This window comes from Ylistrum balloti, unplaced genomic scaffold (assembly GCF_031769215.1).
Source record: "Ylistrum balloti isolate Yb309-2 unplaced genomic scaffold, AGI_CSIRO_Ybal_v1 Utg370360, whole genome shotgun sequence".
Classification (NCBI taxonomy): Eukaryota; Metazoa; Mollusca; class Bivalvia; order Pectinida; family Pectinidae; genus Ylistrum; species Ylistrum balloti.
In genome coordinates, this window is record NW_026782255.1 from 518,345 (window position 1) to 545,769 (window position 27,425).

The window sequence follows — 27,425 nt, forward strand, 5'->3', positions numbered from 1 at the left end:
CTGCATACTATGATATTGTTATCAAGTGGGATATCCCCGTCGATTCCGAACAAAGTATATCAGTATAATATACTAAATGTTATCTTTGAATAAAATATGTAAAACAATGAACGAAACTTTGATTTGAAGTTGAAGACAATAAATAAATGCAAATCTTAATATTTCGTTGCAGTGTATATTTATTGTATTAAATGTTTCGTGATAAACTTAATATCTACACAACTAGTATGATGAAATCAAATATGAAACAACAAAACAGTGTTTAGTGTAATAACTGCCATACATCAGCTCCTATAGCATACACTGTATAATAGTAAACTCGATAAACAGGTAATTCTAACACCTCATTAACAACAGGGAGTATTTTGTCACCGGCAGCTATACACTTAACGAAGTGCGCATTACCGATGTACGAAATTGATATTTTAAAGTTGCATAGTATTTAGATAAATGAAGATTGCATAAAGCGATATTCATGCATAATCATTCGACTTTCGGAAGAGTATGGTCCTGTCATCACTTAAACAGGTTGTAAAAAGGGCGATGTTTTACTAAATCATGTATTTGATAAAGATGTATTTAGATGTCAAGAGACCTATAAGATATCCAGCTTTAATGTGACATAGTATATATACATGTACACACAATAATCTATCTAGTCAATTCCTCTTCTCCTGGAACTGTTGTTGCTGTTCGCGTTGTCAATAACGCCAAAGTCGCGCCATCTATTGCTTCTGGTATAACATGACGGTTCAATCAAGATTAGACGCAGTTCAAATTAGGTTTATAAAGTAGTCAGTTTTTATTTTAAAAAGGTGTGGATATCAAGTATGAAAATTAGAACAGTCTGTACATGCAACGAAGTATACTTAAATTGGAGTATCTGAATATTTTACTAGCAGCGTTAATACTTCGACGCAAATGCAGAAAGTAGATCCTTAACAACATTGTAATTCATTACTAACATAACGGTATCGATATTGTATATTGATTAGCAGATAAAACGTAGTTAGATAATAAAATTGAGTCACAAGTACACAGTCTGACGAGATAACTTTATACGGGGTTATCGTGAGACAAACAAACATCAATTTTCAAATTAAAGTTTTCTAAAAAGTATTTCAAATATTATGCCCGTCTATTCGTCTAGCATAACTATATATTATTGAGCATAAAATAGTTCTTTCTTTTACAATGTAACATTTACCTTTTATTACAGATAACAATGGACAACCCACAAAGGGAGATTAATCCAGAATAAGAATTGCCATGAAATTCTAATTGGGGAGGACTGACAGACAGAGAATGAAGGAAGCAAACGGACGTTAAACCCGATAGGAAAGGTCGACTGCTGATCTGGTTGAGCCACTGACAAAAATATAAACACAGATAAGTAATATTTATATAAATTATAGGCATTCCTGATCACAACGTAATATATTGTGTCTCGAAAGAGCAATTCTAGTTACAGATATTACTATTGAAGAGAGAGGCAGCTATACTGGACTAATGTAAGTATATAAGACATCTTTTGGCGGCAGGTGAGTGGATTTTTTTTACTAAGCAAGTGAGAAGTTCTGGAACAGCATATAAAAGGTAAGTTTCCCCGGGATCCCCACCCCCGTCCCCCCATAAACCCGTTAGGAGTGTTAGGAAATTTCTTTACAGGAAAATATAATTGCTGCATGTATATATCAATTTTGAAAAAAAAATCCTGATATTATTTTTGTGTGTTTAGTCATAACTACAACCGAACCGCCAACAACAACAAAAAAGACACCAACAAGCTTAGGACCATCTCCTCCAGTGATTGGCAACCGACCCCACGTAGGACTGCAAGGTTCGTTGTTTAAAATCAATATAAGACTTTTACCGGTATTTTACATGGAGACTAGGTTATGCCCTATTATCATGTAATGTTATAGTTTTACTTCAAATAGATAAAAACATCAATTTTAGTATTTGTACTTACCACTTAGATCTGTTTCTGTTGTAGGGAAGGGGGGGGGTTAGAAGTAGCGCTTCGAACTGCTCCTGATACAAATGACTAAGTGCTCTAAAGATGTATGCATCATAATTTGTTTTAGGAAAATACATGACTATCAAATGGAGATCAAGGTATGTCTGTTTAGTGTTTTCTGTACATGCACTGTATTGTTTTGCATTGGGGTACCTACATAGTTTCATTGGTGCGCTTACGTGAATGTAGTTAAATGTAAAATGCATGTACAGAAAATTGAAAAAAAAAATTATACGATTTAAATTCAATCTGATATTGCATGTGCAAACTGTACGATAGGTGTTGTTTATGGTACTTTATCAAAGTTCTTGCTCTATGTAAGGTTTTCATTGAGGGTTGTTGATAAATCGCTTAAGAGGGTCAGCTGTGTAACCATACCTACTCGATGATGAGATTGTGTTGCATGGTTCCCAAGTCAAAGTCATCGTTAATTACGTTTAATTTAAAACAACAAATAAAATTACATCGCTCTAGTGACTCCAGTTCTAAAGAAATTTTGAGATTTAATGTTTAAGAGTTTCAAGGCCGAGGTCAAGGTCAACGTGACTATTACAAAAGATCAATCGATATAACGCTATCACTCTGTTGATTTCATTTCTTTTGTTGATTTTTTATATAAATCTTGTGTAGATAAAAATCATATTACGTTGAGTAACCTCGAACGAGTGTGTTTTAATGTTATCATTATTTTTTTTTATAAATAATTGCCAGTCAATGATTGATCGTGGTGCGACGTTCTTCGTCCGTCCGTCCGTCTTTCCGTTGTAAACTTTTTCCTGTTATTTAGAAAAAAAAGAATTTCGTCATTCGTTAATAGGTAATAGTATGCGACATCGGTATTAAGAAAAATAACTAAAGTGAAATTACTTATTATTTGATATATAACAAGGTTTAATCTGCAAAGCAACTACAAAATGTAACTTTTAAAACCTAGGTAAATTCCTTTATTTGACCATCTATCTACTATTATTCAATTTTTTAAAGACTTAAAGCATGGAAAGATGTATCTTCATGTATATATTTCATGATTAGAAAAGTAGGATGGATGGGCTTTATTCATTTATTCATTATTCCTATTTTTATGCAAATTTATTAATACAGCAATTTTCTTTTAAATATTACGACATACACTAAATGATCTGTTTGTTTTTTTTACATGGAAAATAGGGTCCACCAAGCGGAGTTCTCGAAAATGAAAATTGTGAGATGTGGTGATTATTCACGCGAAATTAATTAAATTGTACATTTTCAGAGTTATCACTCAAAGAGAAATACCTTAGCAACGAAGAAACGTTTAAATTGTTGACGTTATTGACCGAATCATGCCGGCAACTACGCCGTCCAAAATGTATTCTACAAACGAACGTTCTACAAAACGTCATATACTGCGTCCCTTTTCACCTTATAGTTAAAACTATAGATAATAAAGTATACAAAATCACAATAGTCCCAAATTTTACGTTGAAATTTATTTTAAAATGAATTATGTCCGACATCATAAGGGTACATGTACATTCTTAAATACTCAGTGACTTAAACTTAATTTGTTGCTTACAATGTTTGTGATGGAAGGAGGCGATTTGATTTTCAAAGACTTGTTATTTGAGAATATCGCAGAATATAAAAGATATTTGTAGATTTGCTGATAACATTTATTTGTTCATCGTAAATTATTTCGTCTCTATTTATAGACGACTGTGGCGAATACTCGAGTAAAGCTATCTGTGGAGTTATGCACAGTTCCTGTGTGAAAAAAGACATAGGCTGGACGTGTCAGTGCATCCAAAAATATATACAGAACGCTTCAACTTGTATCCCTAGTGAGTATTTGGTGTTCTATGTTAGCTTTATAGAGTTAGTTTATATGTGATGGGAGGAGAAAATAGAAACAAATGACAAACATTGTTTTTTTCTCCCATGAAATAATATCTCAATGTCAAGATATTTACAGTATTTTCGAAAATATGTGAATTTCGAATTCAGGAATTGTAGGAATGTACCTTTCGTAATGTCTTATTTGCATTTTATAGCAGTATCTGATATATGGGTAGGATATATACAATAAAAGTTTGTTGCAACGGCGTCATAATTGGCGCAAAAATTTGTACAGGATAGATGTGATTGAAATATGATTTCCATTTCATATTTTGGAACATTTTTTTCAGGTGCACATTGGTCATTTATCTGAGGAAGGTGACCGTGCTATCATCGAAATGTCACACTTAAATCTTTTACTGGTTGTGTTAAAATATCCGATGTATTTTCTTGCGTATGAACCCGTGTAATATATGACATATTGTTACGTTATAGTTTGGCAATGAAATGTCTAGCATGTCAAATTATGAGGTCAACATGGAGATCGTACACATTAAGAAGAGTTGGACCTTAAATTTGATTCCATATCATATACGATTTATGAAAGAATAGATAAAATCTTTCATTCTGAACTCGCCGTATACTCCACTACTCTACTAAGATGAAAAAATACTCAACAAATGACATTATCACTTCTACAATGTGTAGCAAATGAATTTTGAATATTTTGTTTTCTTTACTTAAAGTTCCTACAAGAATACTGGAAGACGTGTACCGATTCGTTATCAATTCAGATGCTCCTATCAACACAGAAGGTAGGATACTTTTCAATCGTGCATTATTCACATGTGATTGTACCATGACAGCCTAATACTGTTATCAAGGAATTTTCAATCTTTCCGATTATGGGAGGACAAAACTTTAGATACTTTTATATAGTTTTTTGATGAATTATCAGAAGACGAAATGAAAAAGAGGCGAATTTGTGTACATATATAGGGTACAAGGACGAAAATAACCTCGGACGGAAATATCACGGTATGCAGTAACATTTCATTGAGTATCTCATTATTTATTACAATATAAGTATTAATATAGTTGTGGATGTGTAACTATTGAAGCAATGTTTTACAAATAATGTAGACATCCTTCTGAAAGGTGTTCAAACATACTGGTGTTCATCATGTATAATCAGATCTTTGCGGTAAAACCATCATAGCATCATAAACATGGTTGCTGCAGAACTCCCATCTATATAAACATAAATAGGTGAATAAATATTTGTATTCAACCGAGTGAATATTGTTCATTCACATATTTATTTCACCGTTTATTAGACATTAGATTTCTAACTCATTTAAGCAATTTTGATAACTGGAATAAGGACTTGTTTCTTTGAATTTCAGTCGGCCATATTCACCTCATTAACGTGGACAGATTCGTGATTGGAAGCACCCTTACGTTAGTGCCAGATGCAGCAGGTTTTATTGTCAGTGAAGGAAGCTTAATGAATTCAATAACTTTGACTAAAACTGTAAGCACAAATTTCATCAGTTCTCTACGTCTGACGTTGATCATATCGGCACATTTAACTGATGGTTCAACACTCACGGATCACACTGCGGTTATTATTGAGCCTAAAATAATTTCCGTGGAGACAGAGGAAATCATTCTAACTGAAGGAACACGACGTGGTTCTTTCATTTCTGAAGTTCCAGGACTAAATAAGTACTCCAGCTCGGAAGACCAAGTCTACAAACTGACAGGAACATACAGTGACTTCTTCAGTGTTGATGCTCACGGTGACATTTTATGTGATAAAACTGTTTCGTTTGAGGAAATGAGTCAGAGCTCAGATATCTATGCATTTGTGACAGAGCTGGATATAAGCAAGGGACACCACAATGTTGCGAAATTGTCTATTTTGGTAGTACGTGACACCTTCAGTGTTGACATCCCAGAAGACATCGTAGTGAACAAAATCATAGGTCGTTTAGGTTTTCATTCATCATCCAGTTTGCTTGATTTTAATATCACTGATACATCGCCCCAGGCTGTATTCTTTAGGTATTTTAATTACACCCGATCCGGTGCTATCGAAAAATCGTACATACCACTTGCTTTCACAAATGCAGACACACGAAAATTTGTCTTCGATATCCGCATTAAATGGCAATCTCAGCAAAACTATATAAAAATTCCTGGTGAATTTATTGTACAAGATGTAAATAATAATCCCCCTAAATGCGTCAGCAGTGAGTCCGTTTTTCAGGTTATCTCCGGTACTCCATCGAGGTCGTATATAGGTGTGATCCAGACATCGGACATCGACACTGTCGGCACTGTAACATACACTATTAATGACCGTTTCTACTCAAAAGTGTTTGCTGTAACAAAGCATAGTGGCGTCATCACCGCTAGTCGGGCAATCATTGCCTCGCAGTTAGGAAATCGGATTAATTTCACTGTCAACGCCGACGACGGTTTTGGCGATACAGATTGTCGTGTTGTTGTTGAGATTATAAAGCTAAGTGACGAAGATTCAAATCTTGGTTTAACATTCAACGGGACTCTAACAGAGGAGCAAACTCCGCCTGTTCATGTGGCAAATGTCTTCGTGCAGAATTATACCAACTTCAGATTCATGACCACAAAAGACGATGAATACTTCGCACTGAATTCAACAACTGTAAGTACATGTTAAAATATACGTTATGCAGCGAAACATAACTTTAAAGACTCAAAATTTGAAATACACTAATATTTTTGTTTGGCGAAGTTTGCTTATCCCATAAAGCCTTGCAAAGTCATGTAATCTGATAAATATGTTTCTCATGCGATCTGGAGTGTAGGGATTTGTAAACATTTGTTATAAATAAACTCGACAACAATGTCTTTACTGTGACTACTTTTCATGCCCAAGTTCGAGATATATGCCTTAGATCATGTCTAACGAAAACAATATTATTCTGGCAAGTCAACAAAATCTTAATCGATATTCAAAATTGATAAAACTAATGATAATTATAAACGTATTTACATGTCACTCTCTAATAACTACAAGAAAAAGACGACCAGATGTTCCAGAAGGAAGAGTATGCATTTTATGATTCATTCAAGATATGCGTCATTTAAATTATGGCAACCCTAAGAAATATCAGGTTCTCAAAACCAGAACCGTGTTAAAGAAGATATGGTCTTTATATATTATTTCTACCTTAGCTACGAGACGATATAGACGCATATTCAAAGTTTTACATAAATCCGTTCAATGTGAGTAATAATTTGTGTTGTGTGTAGCTCATGTCACGCTAATACAGTAGACTTGTAGCGCATTGTAGATGTATGGAAGTGATAGCCAGATAAATATTGGATTTACGCAGTATGACTTTTCTACAAAGTTAAAAAAAAAATCAGCTGAAGTACATGCGATGTCATACTTGCAAGAAGGTTTTACGATTCTGTTTTCTAGGTCATTGTGCTGTTTTATATAAAAATGATAGAAAAGTGTCCTATTTGGGTAACCCGTTTTATATGCTTATATAAAGGAATAAAAGCTATGTATAGTTACTATCAATTTTAATAGCTGAAATAACTAAAAATCTTAACGTTTTATTTATCATTAGGTATTGATCTGACTATACAGTAAAACCTGGTCTGGCCAGCTGACTCTGTTAAATATTATTTGTGTTTACAATATCAATATCATTTGCATATATAAAAATACATAAATTAGGTCTATGTAATCTATGATAATTGTGTTAGTATTGTTGTTACTTCAGTAAAAAAAAAAAATACACGTGAGTGGGACATATCTTCAATTTTAACGTCATGTACATATACAAATGTCTCAAACATTGATTAAGCGACCTTAATGTGATTTAGGTACTATCTAACATGCCAGCGATGTGTTGATATTTATGATAGAAACGCGTGTGTATTGTCTAGTAGATGCTTAGTTAACCTTTGTTTAAGGTATCACATTTATTGTTTTATGTTCAATGACACTGTATCAGAACTAAACATTTCTTTGACGTGTTCTTGGAATTAAAGAGTCGTATATTTGCCAAAATAATTGAACTATAGTGAATGTAAACATGTTTATATATCCTTTTAATTGTTCAGATGACTGTTCATAAAAGTGGAGTCTTGATTTGTGTGTTATCCACACACTGAACAAAAAAATCGTCATATTATTGGAAGCAAAAACGACGTGTTAAAAATGTTTATGTTAAATACGTTACGTATTTTAAGCAGTACTGGTTTCAACACATAAAAGTTGTTAACATAGTTAAGGATAAGGTTACTTTTGTTTAATGTTTTTAGCACTTTTGATTATGCAGTATTGTGTTACTACAGTCAAGATATTTGTATATGGTATCAATCAAGTAACTGCATTTTGTGTTTTTTTCTTAACCATATTTGTAATACCTTAACCATAGTTGTAATACCCATGACATCATTAAGGGTTAATTAAACGCATGTTTAGGTTTCAGGCAGTACAAAATCATCATGTCATGATTGTTATGCTTACTAGAATTTAACATTGAAGTCGACTTAGTTCACACTTCTGATTTGTGAAAGCTGTTGAATGTTGCTACCTGTTCCCTAAATTACACCTGTATACTCCTTGCGGAACTAGGAGTCAACAAAAGGTGAACAATTTTCAATTTATCAGCAAGCTTTCCTTTCACTTGTTTTGCCATAGAAGTGCACAACCGTATAACAGCTGCAGTGGATATAAAATTGTAGTTGGTCAAATTTGATGATTTTAAAGACCTAAGGAAGTTTAAGTATCAAACTGTCTTCAATTCGAAAAATGAAGTATAAAAAGATCGGTTGATATTTTCAGGTTTGTGGGGTCCTCTAGAGATGAAGATATTTTTTTAAGCTGATGCAATATAACTTGAATCATACTCAGTATGATTTAATGTTTATCGGCGACAATCTTTATAGAATACAATCTTTCAGTCTAACCTATCATACACTATAATGATAATTAACTGATATGTTTAAAGGTGTGCAACATCAGATGTTGAGTTAGTGTTAATTGGAATTCTTTATACTTATGTCCTTCGTTTGTCTTGTATGTAGATCATGACACCTCTTTTTTGAAAGGCAAAGCTATATTATAGGAATTTTTTTTATTTCTAATTTCTGTATAGTTTTAATGTTTACTCTTATGAGCTTCCATCAAACCCAATTTAAATAGGACAAGCTATGCCTTGGTTGTAAGTCATATTGTAAAAATAGACAGACTGTACATCAATGCATGTGGTTGTCGAATAAATTTCAGATTATCGTGCAACCGACATCAGAATGCGAAACCGTGTTATGTGTGTTGAATACGGTTCGACATGGCTAAGTAATGAAGACAAGTTACTCTACCCATGACAATATAATGCGTTGTGTTTTTCAAGGGAGATGTTACGTCTAAACTGAAACTTGACAGAGAGAATCTGACGTACGGATTTCATGGAAACACTGCAACCTACGGGATCCAAGCTAATTTAGACGACGAGGATTCTTGCAAAATAACGGTACATATTATTTACCAGATAGAAAATATTTTTATTAAACATAAAACATTGAGCACGTCGGTCAAGTTGAGTTTTTTTTCTTCTCGGTCTTTACAAAAACTGTGATCAACTTCTTAATATAGTTTCTCCAGTTTCAAAGCGCATGGAATAAAAAATACAGAAATGTTAAAGGAAAGCTTTGAACATTGTGGTTGTAACTCGACAAGGTCAAAGTTTAATAAGTTGATATTCTTAAATATGGGTATTAAGTTTTAAAAAAAAGTGAAAATGTCTTCTGTTATCTACGCCTATCATACATTTTCTGTTCGGAAAATACTACAACTCTTTTACGTTAAGTCACATATGAATTTATCCTCATGCGATCATCATTCCTTTAGCCTTCCAGTACCTTCCTGTTGGAAGCCGTAGATGGAAATCCTTTTCTTTTGTTTTTAATAATTTGTGGGTTTTTTTCTATACTATTATCACCATTGTAATTTCATTGGTTAAATGCCATGAATATTATTATTTTTACTTTGTGACGTTCTTTTAGATTGTTTTGCGCTAAATCCTCCTTCTTTTGTTGCTGTTTGAAAAGAAACAGAAGTAACCAAATGCGCTTAACAATATTTCAATATTCTTTACAAGACCAAATAATCTATGATAAAGTCATTGTTTTCTTATTCTGCTATTGAAGCGGTTCGAAAATTCCATTAATGGAATCAATTAATATATTGACTAGTTTAATGAATGAAAATAAAATCAGATTGTCCGTTTATGGTTTTCCTGCACTACCAAAAATCAATATTCGTTTGCTTTTGAAGCAGCTGATTATATTTACTTAAAGAAATAAAAGTCGAAATGCCGAATAACATTTTGTATTTATTTTACACATTCAATGGTTAAAACAGAAAACGGATGGGTTATTATTGTAATATCACCATTGCTGTAAATTTGTAAATATAAGCAATATACATTGCCGTAGCTTTTATAAGTATTGTTGACATTTTTGGCTGAAGATTCTAAGATTTGTTACAAAGTACCAAAATAACGATACTATAAATTGTCAAATACGTATCTTAAGCAAAAGAGTAGCGGACTAGTACTCCGTGATCTTGTGTTCGACTGCTAATAGAGTAGATAGATTATAATTACCTCAGTTGAGTGGAACCGTTTAAAAAGTGAAGAGTCTTGAATCTTTAAGAAAATTGTTGAGTGTAGATGTAAACAATGACCATAAAACAGAAATGAAATCACAAAAAACATAATACTTTATTTTACATTGCAACAGATTATGGGAGAATTGACGATCACCGTAGCTGACATAAATGACAACGCACCATGTTTTCTTATTACTGACAACAACTGTACATCATCAGCTACCTTTCATGGCCGTGTCATGGAAAATACCACCGGTAAACAGGAAGTTATCTTCGTAAGTTCAATCTATTATTTTTCAAACTATTATTTTAAGATTTAGAATATACGTATGTTGCACCATCTGTCCTGTTAGTGTTGTCGAGAATTTGGTGATATTTTCTTTCATTCCCTAAAGCTTTTACGTGGAATATTTTTCCCTAAAAGATTATCTGTATTTTGTTTGAATGTATTGTATCGTCACGCCATGTCACTTGTAGTTTGAGTGAATACTTTCTTTGTATGATGAATTTACAATTGTAATTATACACTGCATCACTACGCTTTCGTAATAGTTGAATATTAATTGTCTATATGATTTGTATCCTGTAAGTAATAACACTAGGTCTAGATGATTTACACGTGCTACCGGTATGGATTTACATCCCTATTTAGTTGTTTTAATCAACACCAACAAGTAAGGTTTTTTCACCGTGTGCTTGTATTTTTCTTTATGAAACATTATTACTAAGATGTCCCTAGAACAATTCTAACCATGGTCACACACATGAATTAATCTTGTACATCGTATTTAATCCTTTGTTTTCGTTGTAGAATCCTTTTGAAATATATTCAACCGAGCATGCAATGAACGTGTAATTTAAAAAAATAAACTTTTTCAGAATGATCACAAGAAACTAAGATTCTTTGATCCGGATGAAGACGACAATGACAAGTTGGAAGTAAAACTCATTCCAGATTTGGGTGTCTTCTGGTGTAATGTTACAAGCAACGCTATTCAAATGTTTACCAACGTTATATTAGACAGGGAGACGATTGACCACATTAACGTAACACTTCGTGTTGTTGATACCAGTAGTACCCACACAGCCACTGCCACTTTGTCGATTTCGATTCTTGACAAAAATGACAATCCACCGATATTTACGGAACCCTCATATGAATACAACGTAACAGAGAATACAAAAATCGGATTTACAGTAGGAGTGGTAAACGCAACCGACCAGGACATCGGACCAAACGGAAGAATACAATATTCAATGTACAGCAGCTACTTTAGCGTCGATGAAAAAACTGGCGTAATAACGACAACAAATAACCTTGATCGAGAATCGATAGCAAGTTTCAATATAACATTGTTAGCCAAAGATGATGGTACTCCACGTTTGACATCTACAACGACGGTGTCTATTCAGATATGTGATATTAACGATAATACTCCTATATTTACCAAACAAGAATACCAATTCTGTGTTGAAGAAAATAATAATTGTAATGTTTCACTTGGTTCGGTTAAAGCAACAGATGAAGACATCGGTAACAATAGTGTGATTAGATTTACGGTCTCCAGAATCTTGGATTTCCGTGTGGACGACAATGGAGAACTCTTTTGCATTCGTAGTTTAGACTATGAGTCGAACCCGGTTCCTAGTGTTGTCGTTACGGCTACTGATGGCGGTATTCCTGCCAGACATTCAACGACCCATATAGTGATCAAAGTCTTTGATACGAATGATAACCCTCCTTTGTTTACAGACAAAATCACGGTTGTGAACGTTACAAATTATGATTTCGAACATTCTCCAAAGCTTGTTGCACTATTGCAAGCAACAGACCGAGATTCAGGAGATAATGGAAAATTTCGTTTTGAACTCTGTAGTGAATACAACAAGTCGTTTACTGTGGATGATAATGGTGCGTTGTATACAACAGGGAATAAACCAGATCAATCGCGTAGCACAGACTGCAATGTTGTAGTAACAGATTGTGGAAATGAGCCATTGTCCTCTTCTGCCATAATAAGATTCTACTTTACTTCAGTAGGTGGTGGTGGTGGTGGTGGTGGTGGTACTGGATCAGGAATAGCATTCAATAGTAGTAAATTCACTTTTCATGTGCTAGAAGTGAATCCAGATCCAGACGAAATTGGCAAACTATCGATCGACAGTAGAAAAAATCCTTCAAATTACACTTTCACAATGATGAACTCTTTGGATGGTGAGGTTAACAACAACAATCTGACAAAAGATAACGCATCCTTTTATCTTAATCCTTGGAATGGACAAATCAACAAAACCGGCGTCCTCGATCGAGAAACAAAGGATTCATACGCATTTTTAGCCTCTGTTAACGACATGGAAGATACGGATCTAGCATTGGTACGTATAAGTGTGATATATTGGGATTCAGAGTTGAATAATATTGCTGACAGTTGAATAACGTTGCTGCGGTTGAATAACATTGCTGAAAAGTTGAAAAAAAAACATTGCCGAAAGTTGAAAAGCATTGTTCCCAGCTGAATAACATTGCTGACAGTTGCAAAACGTTGCTGAAAGTTGAAAAGCATTGTTGACAGCTGAATACAATTGCTGACAGTTCAATAACGTCGCTGACAGTTGAATAAAATTGCTGAAAGTTGCAAAAACAATGCTGAAAGTTGTAAAGCATTGTTCACAGTTGAATAACATTGCTGAAAGTTGGAAAACAATGCTGAAAGTTGTAAAGCATTGTTCACAGCTGAATTACATTACTGACAGTTGAAACATTGCTGTCAGCTGAATAATATTGCTGACTGCTGAATAATATTGCTGACAGCTGAATAACTAATTGAAATAGGAAAGAAAAATATTAATGTAGTGCCACTTGGTTTAGATACGTTCAGATGGATTTGTGCTGTTTCACCAAAGTTAGATATTGTATCACTCACCATTTCTAATAAGCACAGGCTTACTCGCCTGTGAACGCCGACCTTACAAGTCGAAGAAAGCATGATACTAATTTTATATTCAATATTACTTGTAAGGTGCCATCTAATTCCTAATCAACATACATTTCCACCTATAGTTTTCACGAGTCAAATTATCGCGGTTTTTCTTAAATTAATGAATTACATTTTAACGAATTAGAACTTCGGGACGTGTATGTATAATTACATCTAGTATCATTACGGATTAAATTTTCACGTGAAGATACCGCGAAAAAGCGAAAATATCATCGCCGCGGAAATAACCGTCCATACAGTAATGTGCATTATAGTAAAAATACATAGCATTGAAGACATTGGCATCACTGACGATTTCTCGAAGATAGAAACAGCTGTAGGGCGTAGTTCATTTCATTAACTGGCTCCTTTGTATCTCATTTTTATTTTTCATTTTAAAACAAGAGTTCACTTGTATAGTATTTATTTTACGTGTGAAGGAGTAGATAATAACCGAGTAATTGTTTTCCAATTTTGAAGATAAACAAATATTCAGAAAGATGCGTTCCACGCAAGGCTTTAATAATCCATTGGTTGCTTTTTTTAGAATGTATATATAACAGCATATAAGACTCAATTCTGATTTGTGATATTTTTTTGCTTGTTCGAGTACCTGTAAATGATGTATCATAATCATTATTGTTTTGTTTTCTATCGTTCAAATTAATTCTATTCATTACGAGACATCAAAACATTGATTCTGAGTAAATTACCAACTTTTTCATTTTGTGATAAAACAATATAACCAAATGTTAATCTATATCACAGGGAGGTAACTCTGTTTATGTCTCAGGTGACTATGAAGGTGTGATTAAACAATATGACCAATAGTTAATCTGTATCATAGGGAGGTAAATCTGTTTATGTCTCAGGTGACTATAAAGGTGTGATAAAACAATACAACCAAATGTTAATCTGTATCACAGGGAGGTAACTCTGTTTATGTCTCAGGTGACTATAAAGGTAGACGACGTGAATGAACCGCCTAAATTCGTAACCAAGTTGAAGCAGTTAGGTTTCTTTGAGAATACTGTAAACAACACACAGGATATTCCCAACATGGCAGAGGACAACGACCTAGGAGAAAATAGAATCATGGTGTTTAGTCTTATTAAACAGGAGCCGCCCTTGCAAGGTAAAGGAAACATATTTATCCTGTATATGTTATTTGCTAGGCTAGATCGACATACCCAGCTGGTAGGGCGTACCTATTCCTGCTGTCCTCGTTGTATGACCGTAAGATGCAAATATTTTCTCTATTTTCTATAGATTTTTCTTATGTTTCCAATGTCACTGCCTCACATTTGGTCTTTAGATGAGCGTTTTTCCGCTGTGAGGAAGGCTGACTGTCATATACCAGAATCTTGCACATAGTGGATACTATCCCCTTGCTGACGCTCCGTATATCGGTAGAGTAGCGATTGACTTTACTAATATGAGTATAATGTGACTGGGTTGGATGTCACATGGAAGACCTTCCGCAGACGTTTCAGTGTAGCAACACTATAAAGTCGGCTTCAATTTGACATTATTACCAGGAGGCTACAAGAATATATCGCAACCTCCATATTTATTCAACACAAATACTCATTTCGATTGACAATACATGTTGGTAGGACGTGACACATTAAAAACAAAACGAAATGTTTGACGCTCGTAATATGTTTCATTGTAAATCTTTACTTTAATTGTTCGAAGTCTTTGTATAGTGTAACCATGGAAATGTAACTAAGATCGTTTCAAGATTGCAAACAGAATATATGTCCTCCTTTAGAATCTCATACTTTTCCCTCCACAGATAGTAGGTTTGTGGCACGCAAACTTGTTTCGTGTTTCTTTGTAAAATATCCAATTCTGGTTTAGCTGATATATGCTAGCTTAACCAGATCAGTGATGCAATCATCAACAAATATAGGCAAATTTTGAAAATTAGGCAATTGTTGCATTTCTCTCTCTTTCACCGTTGTTTTTCCGCGACGAACCAAAATTACTGACACAGTTTTGAAACGTAGCTTAATTGAAGTGATGAAATAATTTATTGGTATTTTGTTTGTTCATATTTTATTTGGGATATTTTTCTCTTAACAGAAAATCAGTTCAACTTTAACGTAAATAGCGACAATGGAAGTATATCCGTGGTGAAACCCCTCGATTTCGAGACTGTGAAGCAATATAACATTACAGTGGAGGTAGGTCACTTGTTCCTCGCTGGTGTATTGTCTATAGGTTAATGAATTGAAGATAGTTAAGATCTGAATATATAGAAAATCGACCATATCTTAATGTCTATTCTAAATAAGAAGCTATAGATGGGAAACAGTTATGATTATTAAGGATAATTATTAAATGATGTAAATCTTTTTCCGGAACGACAAAACAGCTGTATGAAACTGTATAATTCATTATTCACAAGTGTGTTTTTGTACAATCTTTATATTTTGTAAATTCGCTACACTGAAAAAAGGAATTTAATTTTGGAACATATAGTGAGGTTTGAAATCAATGCATGCAGATGCTGATATAAGCAAACACAACTACGGATAAAAATGACAAGTTCATAGGAAATCATGAACACACTAATATGCAGTTGAAAATCTTAGTGTGTTTTTTCGAATCTTTTGTCTGATCTGTTGTGTATCTCTTCAGTATTGTCTTTTCTCCAAGATTCTTATGACAGGGATTTCTATCATTCGTACAATACTTCTCAAACATTAATTCAAAGACAGGATGATGTCGTTTACACACTTTTGTATTACTCAAAACAACATTTCCTTTTTATATAATTCATTGCATCACAAAACAACATTAAGAGATATCTTTCTTTTTGTGAAGAATTCTGAAGCAACTGAAACTAACAATCTATCATAAAGTTTAGCTCCATGAAGTATTACAAGTAAAGACTTATTAGACAGTTGTGTCTGCGTCCAGTACTGTCTTATTTATGAAATGCAAAAGTGTTCATTATCTTTAGGATTTATCTTTGAGATAAATATTATTTACTTGACCAATGACCAAGATTTACATGCAGGTATCGTCGATAAAACAGAAGACGCACTAGCTTTCGGACCACATGGTCTTAATTTCCTTGTGACTTCTCAGGAGTGTTAATATTTCCTTTGCTCATCTTTTGCACAAGTTTAATTACGTTTGGATAATGATTTTGTTGACATGTTAGTATTTCCATGTCTCAAGTGCAACTTTTAATATTGGAGTAAGTTCGACATTCTAAATCTTCTGCAGAGTTCACGACAAATCGTATGTAGAACAGTATTCTGTTATTGTTACACACATCAATTTCACACTCACTTGGATATATTTCTAAGGAGTTCGTGAAAATCGCACTGTGTCATTTCACATACAATAAATGTACGTGTTCTTACAAATGCATTTACCTGGGAGGTCTTAATAATGAAGTTTTGCTGTACTTTTAACGTGGCATCCGAAAAGTCAAGAAAAACTGAGAACGCTAGGCATTGGTAATTTATTGATTGCCGTTTTTAGAGTGCATAGTTAACGCTGAATGGGTCGTCTTTATTCTGATCCGTAATATTTTGTTTTATTTTCAATGTACTTATTATTATTTGTTTTATTTCTATCACAAATAAATATGCCAGTGTTTGTTACTATTGTTATCATTTATTTGGAATATTGTTCATGTTATCATAGTAAAAATATATCCTTCAGTTGTATTAACGTTTGACTAACGTATTGTTTTCTAATGACGATTAGAAGTAATCATAATATGATACCGATCCAGGTACACGACAAAGGAGTGCCGCCGTTATCAGCAACACGAGTATTTGATATTCTGGTGCTTGATGTGAATGACAATGCCCCTACGTTTGTGAGCAACAGCAGCAGCGAAAATTGTTTGTATAATATTAAAGTTAAAGAAAACTCAGCTGTTGATAGCATAGTAAGTGTTTTCTAATCATTAATAAATACACTGTTCCGATATTTGTCTTTCAACTAATATGAATTGAGAATGAGGAAAAACATATTATAGCCCCCCTCTCTCCTGAATTCTAGAAATTAAATAACGTTATGACGTGAATGAAGATTCATCTGAAGATAGCACGGTCTTTTTGAAAGCAACCATTTAATATACCAGCATATTAAGAAGAGTTTTATGTATAAATCTTAATTTCTTATACTTCTGGAAGAATGAATCAAAATGAACATGTTGTATAAATGGACATAATTTCATTTGGATAAATTAATAATAATTCTTTCTAGTCATGTGAATCACTTGCTATCAGGGTCGGTCTTTCATGTACAAATTAAGGTACTGAATTCAAATCGGTATTTATTAAGAATATGTTTTATAACCTCACAGCAATATGTTATTGCAAATTTAATGTCGTAACATATTCTATTCTAAGAACATTGATATCATTAAAAATAGTTGTTTTATGTTCGCGAAAGATTAAGGGAAGTCAACGTTTAAAGTAATCTACCATTTATACACCTATTCAAACTACAAATAGATTGTATTTTCTAGCATCACTTCCAGGCATGTAGGTTGGGGGCATCGAAATACAATTAAAAACCGTTTGTTTTTGCGCTATGTTTGATGTTTATAGTCACACAATACACATTGATTTCAATTCAGATTTGTAATATACAGAGGATTTCATAATTTTTCAATAATACGTTTTGCTTGTCTTAATTATTTTGTCTATGCATTCATCAACACAATTCTATAGCTCTGATGATTCGACTGGAATCATATTGTCTTCTAGGTTCTGGAATATGCGATAGCTGATGCAGATGGGAATTTAGATTTCCAAAGGAGCCGTTTTAGTGTAATGGACCCAGAAACATGTCCTCTTAAACCAGGTATGAATGATACATTGTGCGTTTTTACACCGTTATTGACTGGTACCTGTTGGCTGCTTCGACGTACCAGAATGTGGTAACTGGTTACGTTGAAGACATACTATTCAGCTGACTGTAGACCATGACCGCAGCATTTCCCAGCGCTCCTAGAATGTGAAGTTGTATATTTTCATGAGACATGAAATCAATGAAAATAAGTCTCCCCGAACATTAAGGATTATGCAGTAAGCATCTACTCAGTAAACAAGGAAATCAAAACAAAAGTAACCCAAAATAGCCAGACATTGAAACCTCGTATTTGTTAAGAATTGATATCCTTATTATGTCTTTATTTTTAGGTACGCATGATTTTCCGGATGCTTCACTTTTGGTTAAGGTTAGTCTCGACTTTGAAGAACAGCAAGAACATGACTGCACTATAATAGCGACCAATATTGCTGTTCCACACCTCAGTAGCAACTGCTCTGTACACATCGACGTCCTGGATGTGAATGACAACACTCCCCAGACTCATGGCCCTTACCACGTCAACGTCACTGATGGAAAAATTAATGAAGTCATTTTACAAATGAATGCTACGGACAAAGACAGTGACATTAATGGTCGACTAGTTTATGGGTACAGTGTGGAAACAGGTATGGGTAAAAGCAACAAGAAAATACCAACATATTAACATAATCATAATCCTAACCCAGATTCAATGAAACTAGTTCAAAGTATTAACAAAAGAATAAGACCAGGTGATTCGGAAGAGTAATCGTCTTCTGCTTCATCAACGACACCTACCATATATATCTTGGTCAATCCAAGGAAGTAATGTCACCTTCTCAAATGAGAACAAAGTATACAACAACGGAACCAACAAGCAAACTAACGAGCACCAAATACATCCAGCTTGATATCAAAATACGAAAAAAAAACCCTCAACGGTCGTTCACCTTAAAATGAGTAAAATTACAAGTTTGTGTTCATAACTTTCACTTAGACATATTGCACATTATTATCTATGATTTGATATTTCTATTACAATCATGTGTTTAATCATATTTCCTGACACTTGTTGGTAACACTGTGTAAGGTTGTTATTTGATGAGCTACCTTGCTATAGCACCTTGTCGATCACTCGATTATCCAATAAAAGTAATGAAAAGATCTGAATAAATGTAGTTATACATATTGTAATAATAAATCTTATATAAATACGTTCACTCTAATCAATTGACATCGCAGCTTTTAATGTTTGGATCCTAACAAGTTCATTTGATTTACTTCTCCATACAGAGCCCTCCCTTTACCGGCAGATGTTGTTTAAGAGAATTTCCACTGTTACTTATTTTCTGTTTCAGATTCGACATCGTTTTTTGGCATTGATAGTAACAGTGGACGTATCACCATAATAAAAGATCTATTTCAGTATATCTCCGCTGAAGCGATACTTCAAGTAAAAGTTTCTGATAAAGGCAATCCATCCCGCTCAAATCATACAACGGTATGTATATAAAAGTCAAATATAGTCTAGGTTATCGTTTCAAGTATACTTGATTGAATTTAAACCTTGATTTTGTTAAGCTCGATATATCGATGAAGCTATTTGCGGAAACAACCGTTTAAATGTGACTTACCTATATTCGAATTTGAATTTGAATTATAATTTTCTTCGAAAAGAAGAGTCAAGGAATATTCTTATATAAAACCAGACTTTACTGCGATCAAGAGCCGGGAGATTTAAGATTTGTTACAAATACAAATACAAAAACATAGATATTACGGTAGACATTCTATAATGTAATTCGAGAATCTGAGGTGATCATTGTAATCATTAAACACAAGGTAATCTTCGTATACATCACATTTAAAACAAACATCAAGTTGTTCTCAAGAAAATTAATTTTATACACTTGACTCCCACTGCTGATTATTATAGAGGTCAAGATTAGTTAAACACATACATGATATGGTAGACCTCTCTCCCGTGACTGTTTGCAACTGTTGTGGTGAAACACCGAACACGTTATGATGCACATTACCCCATTCTCGTCTATTACACGAAATGGCATTGATAAAAGACATATGAAATGTTTATTGTATGGTGAGGAGAGTAGTCTACATATACGTGTAATAATTAAACTATTTCCATAATCGTTTTCAGGTATACATCAACATCATATCAAACAACACCGCGCCCTGGTTCCAAGGTGGATCCGATTGCAAAGATAGCGACAAGCATAACCCCTCTCCAAACTATTCCATTAACATAACAGAAGTTGATGGTCGTGTCGCTGGTAAGAATACAGTGTAGATTTCCTTTATCTAATCAATTTCTTCACATATTCTAGGCAAAGCAAGGGGTCAGGGGAATTCGGATAATATCATGAATTCATCAAAACTGTGAATTACAACATATAAACATTTAAACATATGTAATATTGAATAGTAAATATCATGGGTAAAACCACCTTAATCATGCTATAACAAATTTAAAGCCGATGTACGACAAGATATTGTCGGACATATCATCTATGTTGTTTTCACAGTTCAGCTTATATCTCTGTCACTTTTCTGCTACGTGTGAGAGTGTGACTTTTTATGTCATTTATCTCAGGCTATATAGACTGATCAACCATTCGCATTAAGCTTATTCACCTCATGTTGAAAAAATCAGCGGAAAATGCTCCAAAAACTGCCATAGATACATATTCTTTCTCCTGTATATTTCTCGTTTGTTCTTATTCATTTTCTTGCTAAATGAAAAAAAAATACGATGACGTGTTTCAGATATGAATAACGTTCTAAACCAAAGCCTCATCTCCATCACTGCCTGTGATAAAGAGCAGGGAAATTTTGACATATGTAACTGTTCCTACGAATTTGTTGAAAGCAATGATGGTAAGCAATAACAATGCTTTAAAATTACTGAAAATAAATAATAAAAGAACTTTAGTAACTAGTGATATCAATGTAGTTTGAATAAGAAATGAATGATCAATATAGCTATACTCCATTTATCAATTCCCTGTAATCATCACATGTCGTGTAATTTATGTACAAATAAAGAAAAAGGAAAAATTTATAAACTTGATTTGTTGGATATTATGATTTCTGCTTATTGTTACCTTAATACACATCGCATATGTTTCAAATTTCAGATTATTTTGAGATAGACAAAGTTACAGGAATGGTACGACAAATCCGCCCAGTTGATAGAGAAAAAAATCCGCGTTTCCAGCTGACTATATCTGCCACAGACAATGGCAAACCGCCGAGGATATCACGCAATAAAGCCGTATTGAACATACATGTTAACGACTTGGATGATAATCCGCCACAATTTCATCAAGATTACTATACATTTAACGTACCAAATGTAAGATTTGTCATTGTTTTCTGCCGTTTAACTATTATGATCATGCTCAGAGAATTATGTAAATAATGTTCGTTTTATTCATTTAATTCATTTTTGTCTATTGTTTTAGCCTGTATTTTGAGTAATCCCCACATATAAGTTTGTTATGACGACAATAACTCGACCAATCCGGCGTTTTCTTATGTTTTGTCCGTATACATATGTTATTGTAAGACTTTGATGTTTTCCTTTGAAATCTTAATTAATAGATAAAATAATTACCTTAGATATCCTTATAACATGTCAAAAACAAAGTGTTACATTATGAATATATTGAAATAAATAACTTAGATATCCTTATAACATGTCAAAAACAAAGTGTTACATTATGAATATATTGAATTACCAGCTGAAATATAGTCATAGTTGTTAATATATAAATTATAAGATACCATTATAAGATTACAGAAGACCCAACAATAAGATTTTGAAGTATCGAGTTTATTACTTTGTATGATGAATGCTTACAGAATAGCCTTGTTGGGGAAACCGTTGGTCCACCGTTGCGGGCAACAGACCCGGACTATGGAATAAACAGCTCAATCACCTACACTGTGAAATATATAGAACATAGTTCTTTCATTTTTAATAATACATCGGGACGTTTTCAAGTGTCAGAACCACTTACAAATCAAACTGGAAATCAATTTTGGGTAGGTGCACCTGATACGAACCGTTCACTGTCAAAAAAATCAAGCAGTGCTTACTTTTAGTTCTTTGTGATTATTTGAGGAAAGGGTTGAACTAGCGAAAATATAACTAAATATAAGTTTTCGATCATTATAGGAAAAGATCGCATATGTTGAACGCATTCTTGTCGGTGTTATATAGTTTCCCTTAATGAAATATTGATTCTTTGATATTCAAAGTCTGATGATCAATATCGTTTAAGCTAAATACTGTTTTAAAATGTGTATTCCTCAGATAATAGTTCCCCATTTTATTTGCTGTTTATTGCAGTGCTTCATTAACTGTTTAAACATAACCCATGGAGTTTGTTCCATTATCAGGTGAAGTTGACGGCGACTGGAGTAACAACGCCTATTTTTAAGAACGTAGCCTTCGTGACAATGACGGTTTGGTATGAGGATCTGAACAAATCACCACCAAAATTTGATAAAAGTATGGACACTATCAACCATAATATTACTATGGGAATAAGATTTATTTAGTATTGGATCAGATTGCTTTGAATCAATTTAAAATAGCTTGTTCTTGCTATGATATAATAATTATCACAATTTTATATAAAATATTTATTTCTAATAAATCTGATGATAGCGTATTCTTGCTACGTTCGTTTTTCAACTTAAGACGTCGAGATGAAAGTCGTGTGAATGATAAGCACTGAATAACAATGAAAGTCCTTTTTACGTTCCATATTCATAATTTAATAATACGTATGATTATTGTCTTTTTTTCTATTCATATTTTCTTGCTATGGGTTTGAAAAACTCATTGAAGAGGGGGAATTGTCCATTCTGTTCAGAAATAATTCATTACTATAGTACTAAGCTTTGTATACAAAGTTGTGTACAGATGATAGTAGTCCAAATAGGAATTATTAGTGCCAGTGCAATGGATGAAGTGTATGTTGATTTAAGATTTAACACTTGTACAAGAGTAAGCATATTATAAGCATTACATATTGCGTACTGGACTATTGGTTTATTACATATAGTCTATCTTATTGATAGAAATCTTTTGATGGCTTCAAACTTTTGTTTAGGTGTTATTTGGGGATTATTTCATATAAGAAATCATCTGAAGAATTTCTAAGTGGCTTTTAGGATCAACTGTCCTTTTTTTGTTCCAAATATATAGTAAAAATCGTTGAGTATTCTTGTGACTCTCCATACGTGTCCTTTACATAGAGAATACTCTATAACATTAACATCAAACTTGTCAATATTCAATGACTTCTCGGCCTCTGAAAATCACATATCTTACAAAAGTTAGATATTGGCATCAGATTATTTTTAATGGCGATTTTTGATTCTACTATTATCCTTACTTATAGAATGTAGATGAAGACAACGTTAATATAGAATGTAGATGAATACAACGTTAATATAGAATTAAGATAAATACAACGTTAATATATAATGTAGATAAATACAACGTAATGTAGAATGTAGATAAATACAACGTTATGTAGAATGTAGATAAATACAACGTTAATATAGAATGTAGATAAATACAACGTTAATATAGAATGTAGATAAATACAACGTTAATATAGAATGTAGATAAATACAACGTTAATGTAGAATGTAGATAAATACAACGTTAATATAAAATTAAGATAAATACAACGTAATGTAGAATGTAGATAAATACAACGTAATGTAGAATGTAGATAAATACAACGTTAATATAGAATGTAGATAAATACAACGTTAATATAGAATGTAGATAAATACAACGTAATGTAGAATGTAGATAAATACAACGTTTATATAGAATGTAGGTAAATACAACGTTAATATAGAATGTAGATAAATACAACGTCAATATAGAATGTAGATAAATACAACGTTAACATAGAATGTAGATGAATACAACGTTAATATAGAATGTAGATAAATACAACGTTAATATAGAATGTAGATAAATACAACGTCAATATAGAATGTAGATAAATACAACGTTAATATAGAATGTAGATAAATACAACGTTAACATAGAATGTAGATAAATACAACGTTAATATAGAATGTAGATAAATACAACGTAATGTAGAATGTAGATAAATACAACGTTTATATAGAATGTAGGCAAATACAACGTTAATATAGAATGTAGATAAATACAACGTCAATATAGAATGTAGATAAATACAACGTTAACATAGAATGTAGATGAATACAACGTTAATATAGAATGTAGATAAATACAACGTTAATATAGAATGTAGATAAATACAACGTCAATATAGAATGTAGATAAATACAACGTTAATATAGAATGTAGATAAATACAACGTTAATATAGAATGTAGATGAATACAACGTTAACATAGAATGTAGATGAATACAACGTTAATATAGGATGTAGATAAATACAACGTTAATATAGAATGTAGATAAATACAACGTCAATATAGAATGTAGATAAATACAACGTTAACATAGAATGTAGATGAATACAACGTTAATATAGAATGTAGATAAATACAACGTTAACATAGAATGTAGATGAATACAACGTTAATATAGAATGTAGATAAATACAACGTTAATATAGAATGTAGATAAATACAACGTTAATATAGAATGTAGATGAATACAACGTTAATATAGAATGTAGATAAATACAACGTTAACATAGAATGTAGATGAATACAACGTTAATATAGGATGTAGATTAAAAATCAACAATAAATACAGCATTATAAACTCTTCTTTTCATTATTTAACTCATAGGATTGCAGAATATGAGAACGTAGATTCTAGGGTGGAAACGGTCTGGATGAAAAAAAATTATCTCGATATTTCGGAATATTAACTCAAACTTTATTGATATTATCTCGAGATTTCGACTTAGATTATAATCACTCGAAATTTTGATTGAATAACTTGAAATGTCGACTATCTTATAATTTTAACTTTCTTGATCAAAATCTAACGTGGCCGCAAATCGCTTCCGTAAAACCTGAAACCAAATTAAACCTCCTCGAGGGTAAACTGGTATTATAAATGCAACAGCCATAGTCTTTTACAGTTAGAGCGACTCTTACAAACCCCAAGGTATTTCTACGGCTTTGCAATCGTGAGAGAAATTATAGTGTTGTCTCGTTACCGATTTAATGACACATATTTATCATGAATGGATATATTCTTGTTTCATGAGTTTTTTATGATCATTAAATTATTTATTGCAGGTAGGTACAAAGCCACAATCCCGTTCAGCGCAAAGAAAGGATATCAAATCGGGTCATTTCATGCTGTGGATACAGATAGTGGAAAAAATGGCGAAATCACTTACCACTTGGAAAGCACATATTGGGTATGACTTGGTTAAAACCATTCTTTCATAATATGCGTCATTCATTATAATGAAAAGCAGGAGTTATCTATATCATATATGCCTTATGACTGTTTACACTAGAAACAAATCAATCTAGGGCTTAACGTCAAAGGCTAACAGTCGTAAATCTTTCATCTCGTATTCTAGCTTATCAGTAAATAGAAAAATTATTTCAGTAGACGTTAAACCTTAATTAAACCGGAAACCAAACAGCGTTCCTCGAAAATTTGTATAGTATACCTTTCTTTGTAAGTACTTTTTTTCAAATGATTCTGAGCTTGTATTATGCGTTGTTGTGGATCTAGTGTTACACTGTTGTAGAAATAGGACGGGATCATTCATACAGTACCGCTGTGTCACTTGTTGTTTGTACACCTAATCAGTATGAGGGTGAAAGAGAAGACGTAGAGGTACAGCAATGTTACTGTGGGATTCCTAGAAACTAGAATGGCTTTATTCTGTTGTAGGACACGTTTATCGTTGATAGAAAAACGGGTACCATCTCTTTGCTGTATGACGTCATAGAAGCGATACCCTATTATGTTAGGTCCACTAATTTGACGTTATTAGCAACAGATGGTGGCAACCAACCCAAGTCCGGGTAAGTCGAAGTCTTCACTGCAAGAGATTGTGAACACAGATATGTAAATAACACATTTCAATATGAATTTACTCACAAATACAGTTCCATAATGACTGCATGATACAGTCATTTCCTCATGTTGGACTGGTCAGAGATGTGAAAGCACATAGATTTGGAAACCAAGATAGAGAGTGAAAAATCAAACGAAGCATATTATTTAATAGCAGTCACAGACATGTTTGTTCGTGTAGCTTATGAGTGAAGTTCTTGAACATACAGATAAAGGAACTAATTCAAAGCAAAAGGATAACTAAATGGTAGATATTAACTGGCGCAAACTGATTAAGACATTTTTCGGGCGTAGTGATATGCAGTCCTTTTATTACATTTCATTAATATACTTACTTGTTTACAAATACGTCCAGCTTCATATCGCCCAAAGAAACATTCCTTTCAAGAATATCCCTATGACAACTGTAAAACCTCCCCATAATCTTCATTCACCTACATCTTTTGAAACCCTGTGTTACGAGTTTCACCGTCAGTTGACAACTTCTTGTCCAAACATTGTGATAATGGAAACAATCCCTAGAATATCGAATTAAGTACAACATGTAAACACCATAGGTTTGGGATGCAGGGTTGCTGCTATCCAAAAACAAAAAATTTACATAGGTTAGGGATGCAGGGTTGCTACTATCCAGAAACAGAAAATTTACATAGGTTGGGGATGTAGGGATGCTACTATCCAGAAACAGAAAATTTACATAGGTTTGGGATGCAGGGTTGCTACTATCTAGAAACAGAAAATTTACATAGGTTGGGATGCAGGGTTGCTACTATCCAGAAACAGAAAATTTACATAGGGTGGGATGCAGGGTTGCTGTTAAAGGCGATCGTTGTACCAGCCGTATAAGGCAAAATTACTACTAGGTTAAAAAATAAAAAAAACATCACCACATAATGACAAGATACATCATTAAATCAGAACAGCAGTTTTAAAATTCAATAAATATTTTAATAAGAAATAAAAATTATCAACAAAATATTATAAATCTGAAAATTCAAAACTGGATCTC

The 27,425-nt window shown here is 33.1% G+C and overlaps 1 protein-coding gene across 1 annotated transcript in view; it reads left to right on the plus strand.

The window, feature by feature from the left end:
- Positions 1–27,425, plus strand: part of LOC132553846 (protocadherin Fat 4-like) — a 35,546-nt gene that overhangs the window by 5,235 nt on the left and 2,886 nt on the right. Inside the window, exons 2-21 of the mRNA XM_060218129.1 lie at positions 1,739–1,840; positions 3,712–3,792; positions 4,582–4,650; positions 5,242–6,524; positions 9,256–9,375; positions 10,646–10,789; positions 11,394–12,890; positions 14,444–14,627; positions 15,581–15,681; positions 17,250–17,408; positions 18,235–18,331; positions 18,670–18,966; positions 19,678–19,820; positions 20,481–20,613; positions 21,107–21,217; positions 21,478–21,695; positions 22,205–22,387; positions 22,745–22,856; positions 25,618–25,742; positions 26,231–26,364. Of these exons, the coding sequence (XP_060074112.1) occupies positions 1,739–1,840; positions 3,712–3,792; positions 4,582–4,650; positions 5,242–6,524; positions 9,256–9,375; positions 10,646–10,789; positions 11,394–12,890; positions 14,444–14,627; positions 15,581–15,681; positions 17,250–17,408; positions 18,235–18,331; positions 18,670–18,966; positions 19,678–19,820; positions 20,481–20,613; positions 21,107–21,217; positions 21,478–21,695; positions 22,205–22,387; positions 22,745–22,856; positions 25,618–25,742; positions 26,231–26,364 (5,293 nt within the window). The remainder of the gene's footprint in view (positions 1–1,738; positions 1,841–3,711; positions 3,793–4,581; positions 4,651–5,241; positions 6,525–9,255; positions 9,376–10,645; positions 10,790–11,393; positions 12,891–14,443; positions 14,628–15,580; positions 15,682–17,249; positions 17,409–18,234; positions 18,332–18,669; positions 18,967–19,677; positions 19,821–20,480; positions 20,614–21,106; positions 21,218–21,477; positions 21,696–22,204; positions 22,388–22,744; positions 22,857–25,617; positions 25,743–26,230; positions 26,365–27,425) is intronic.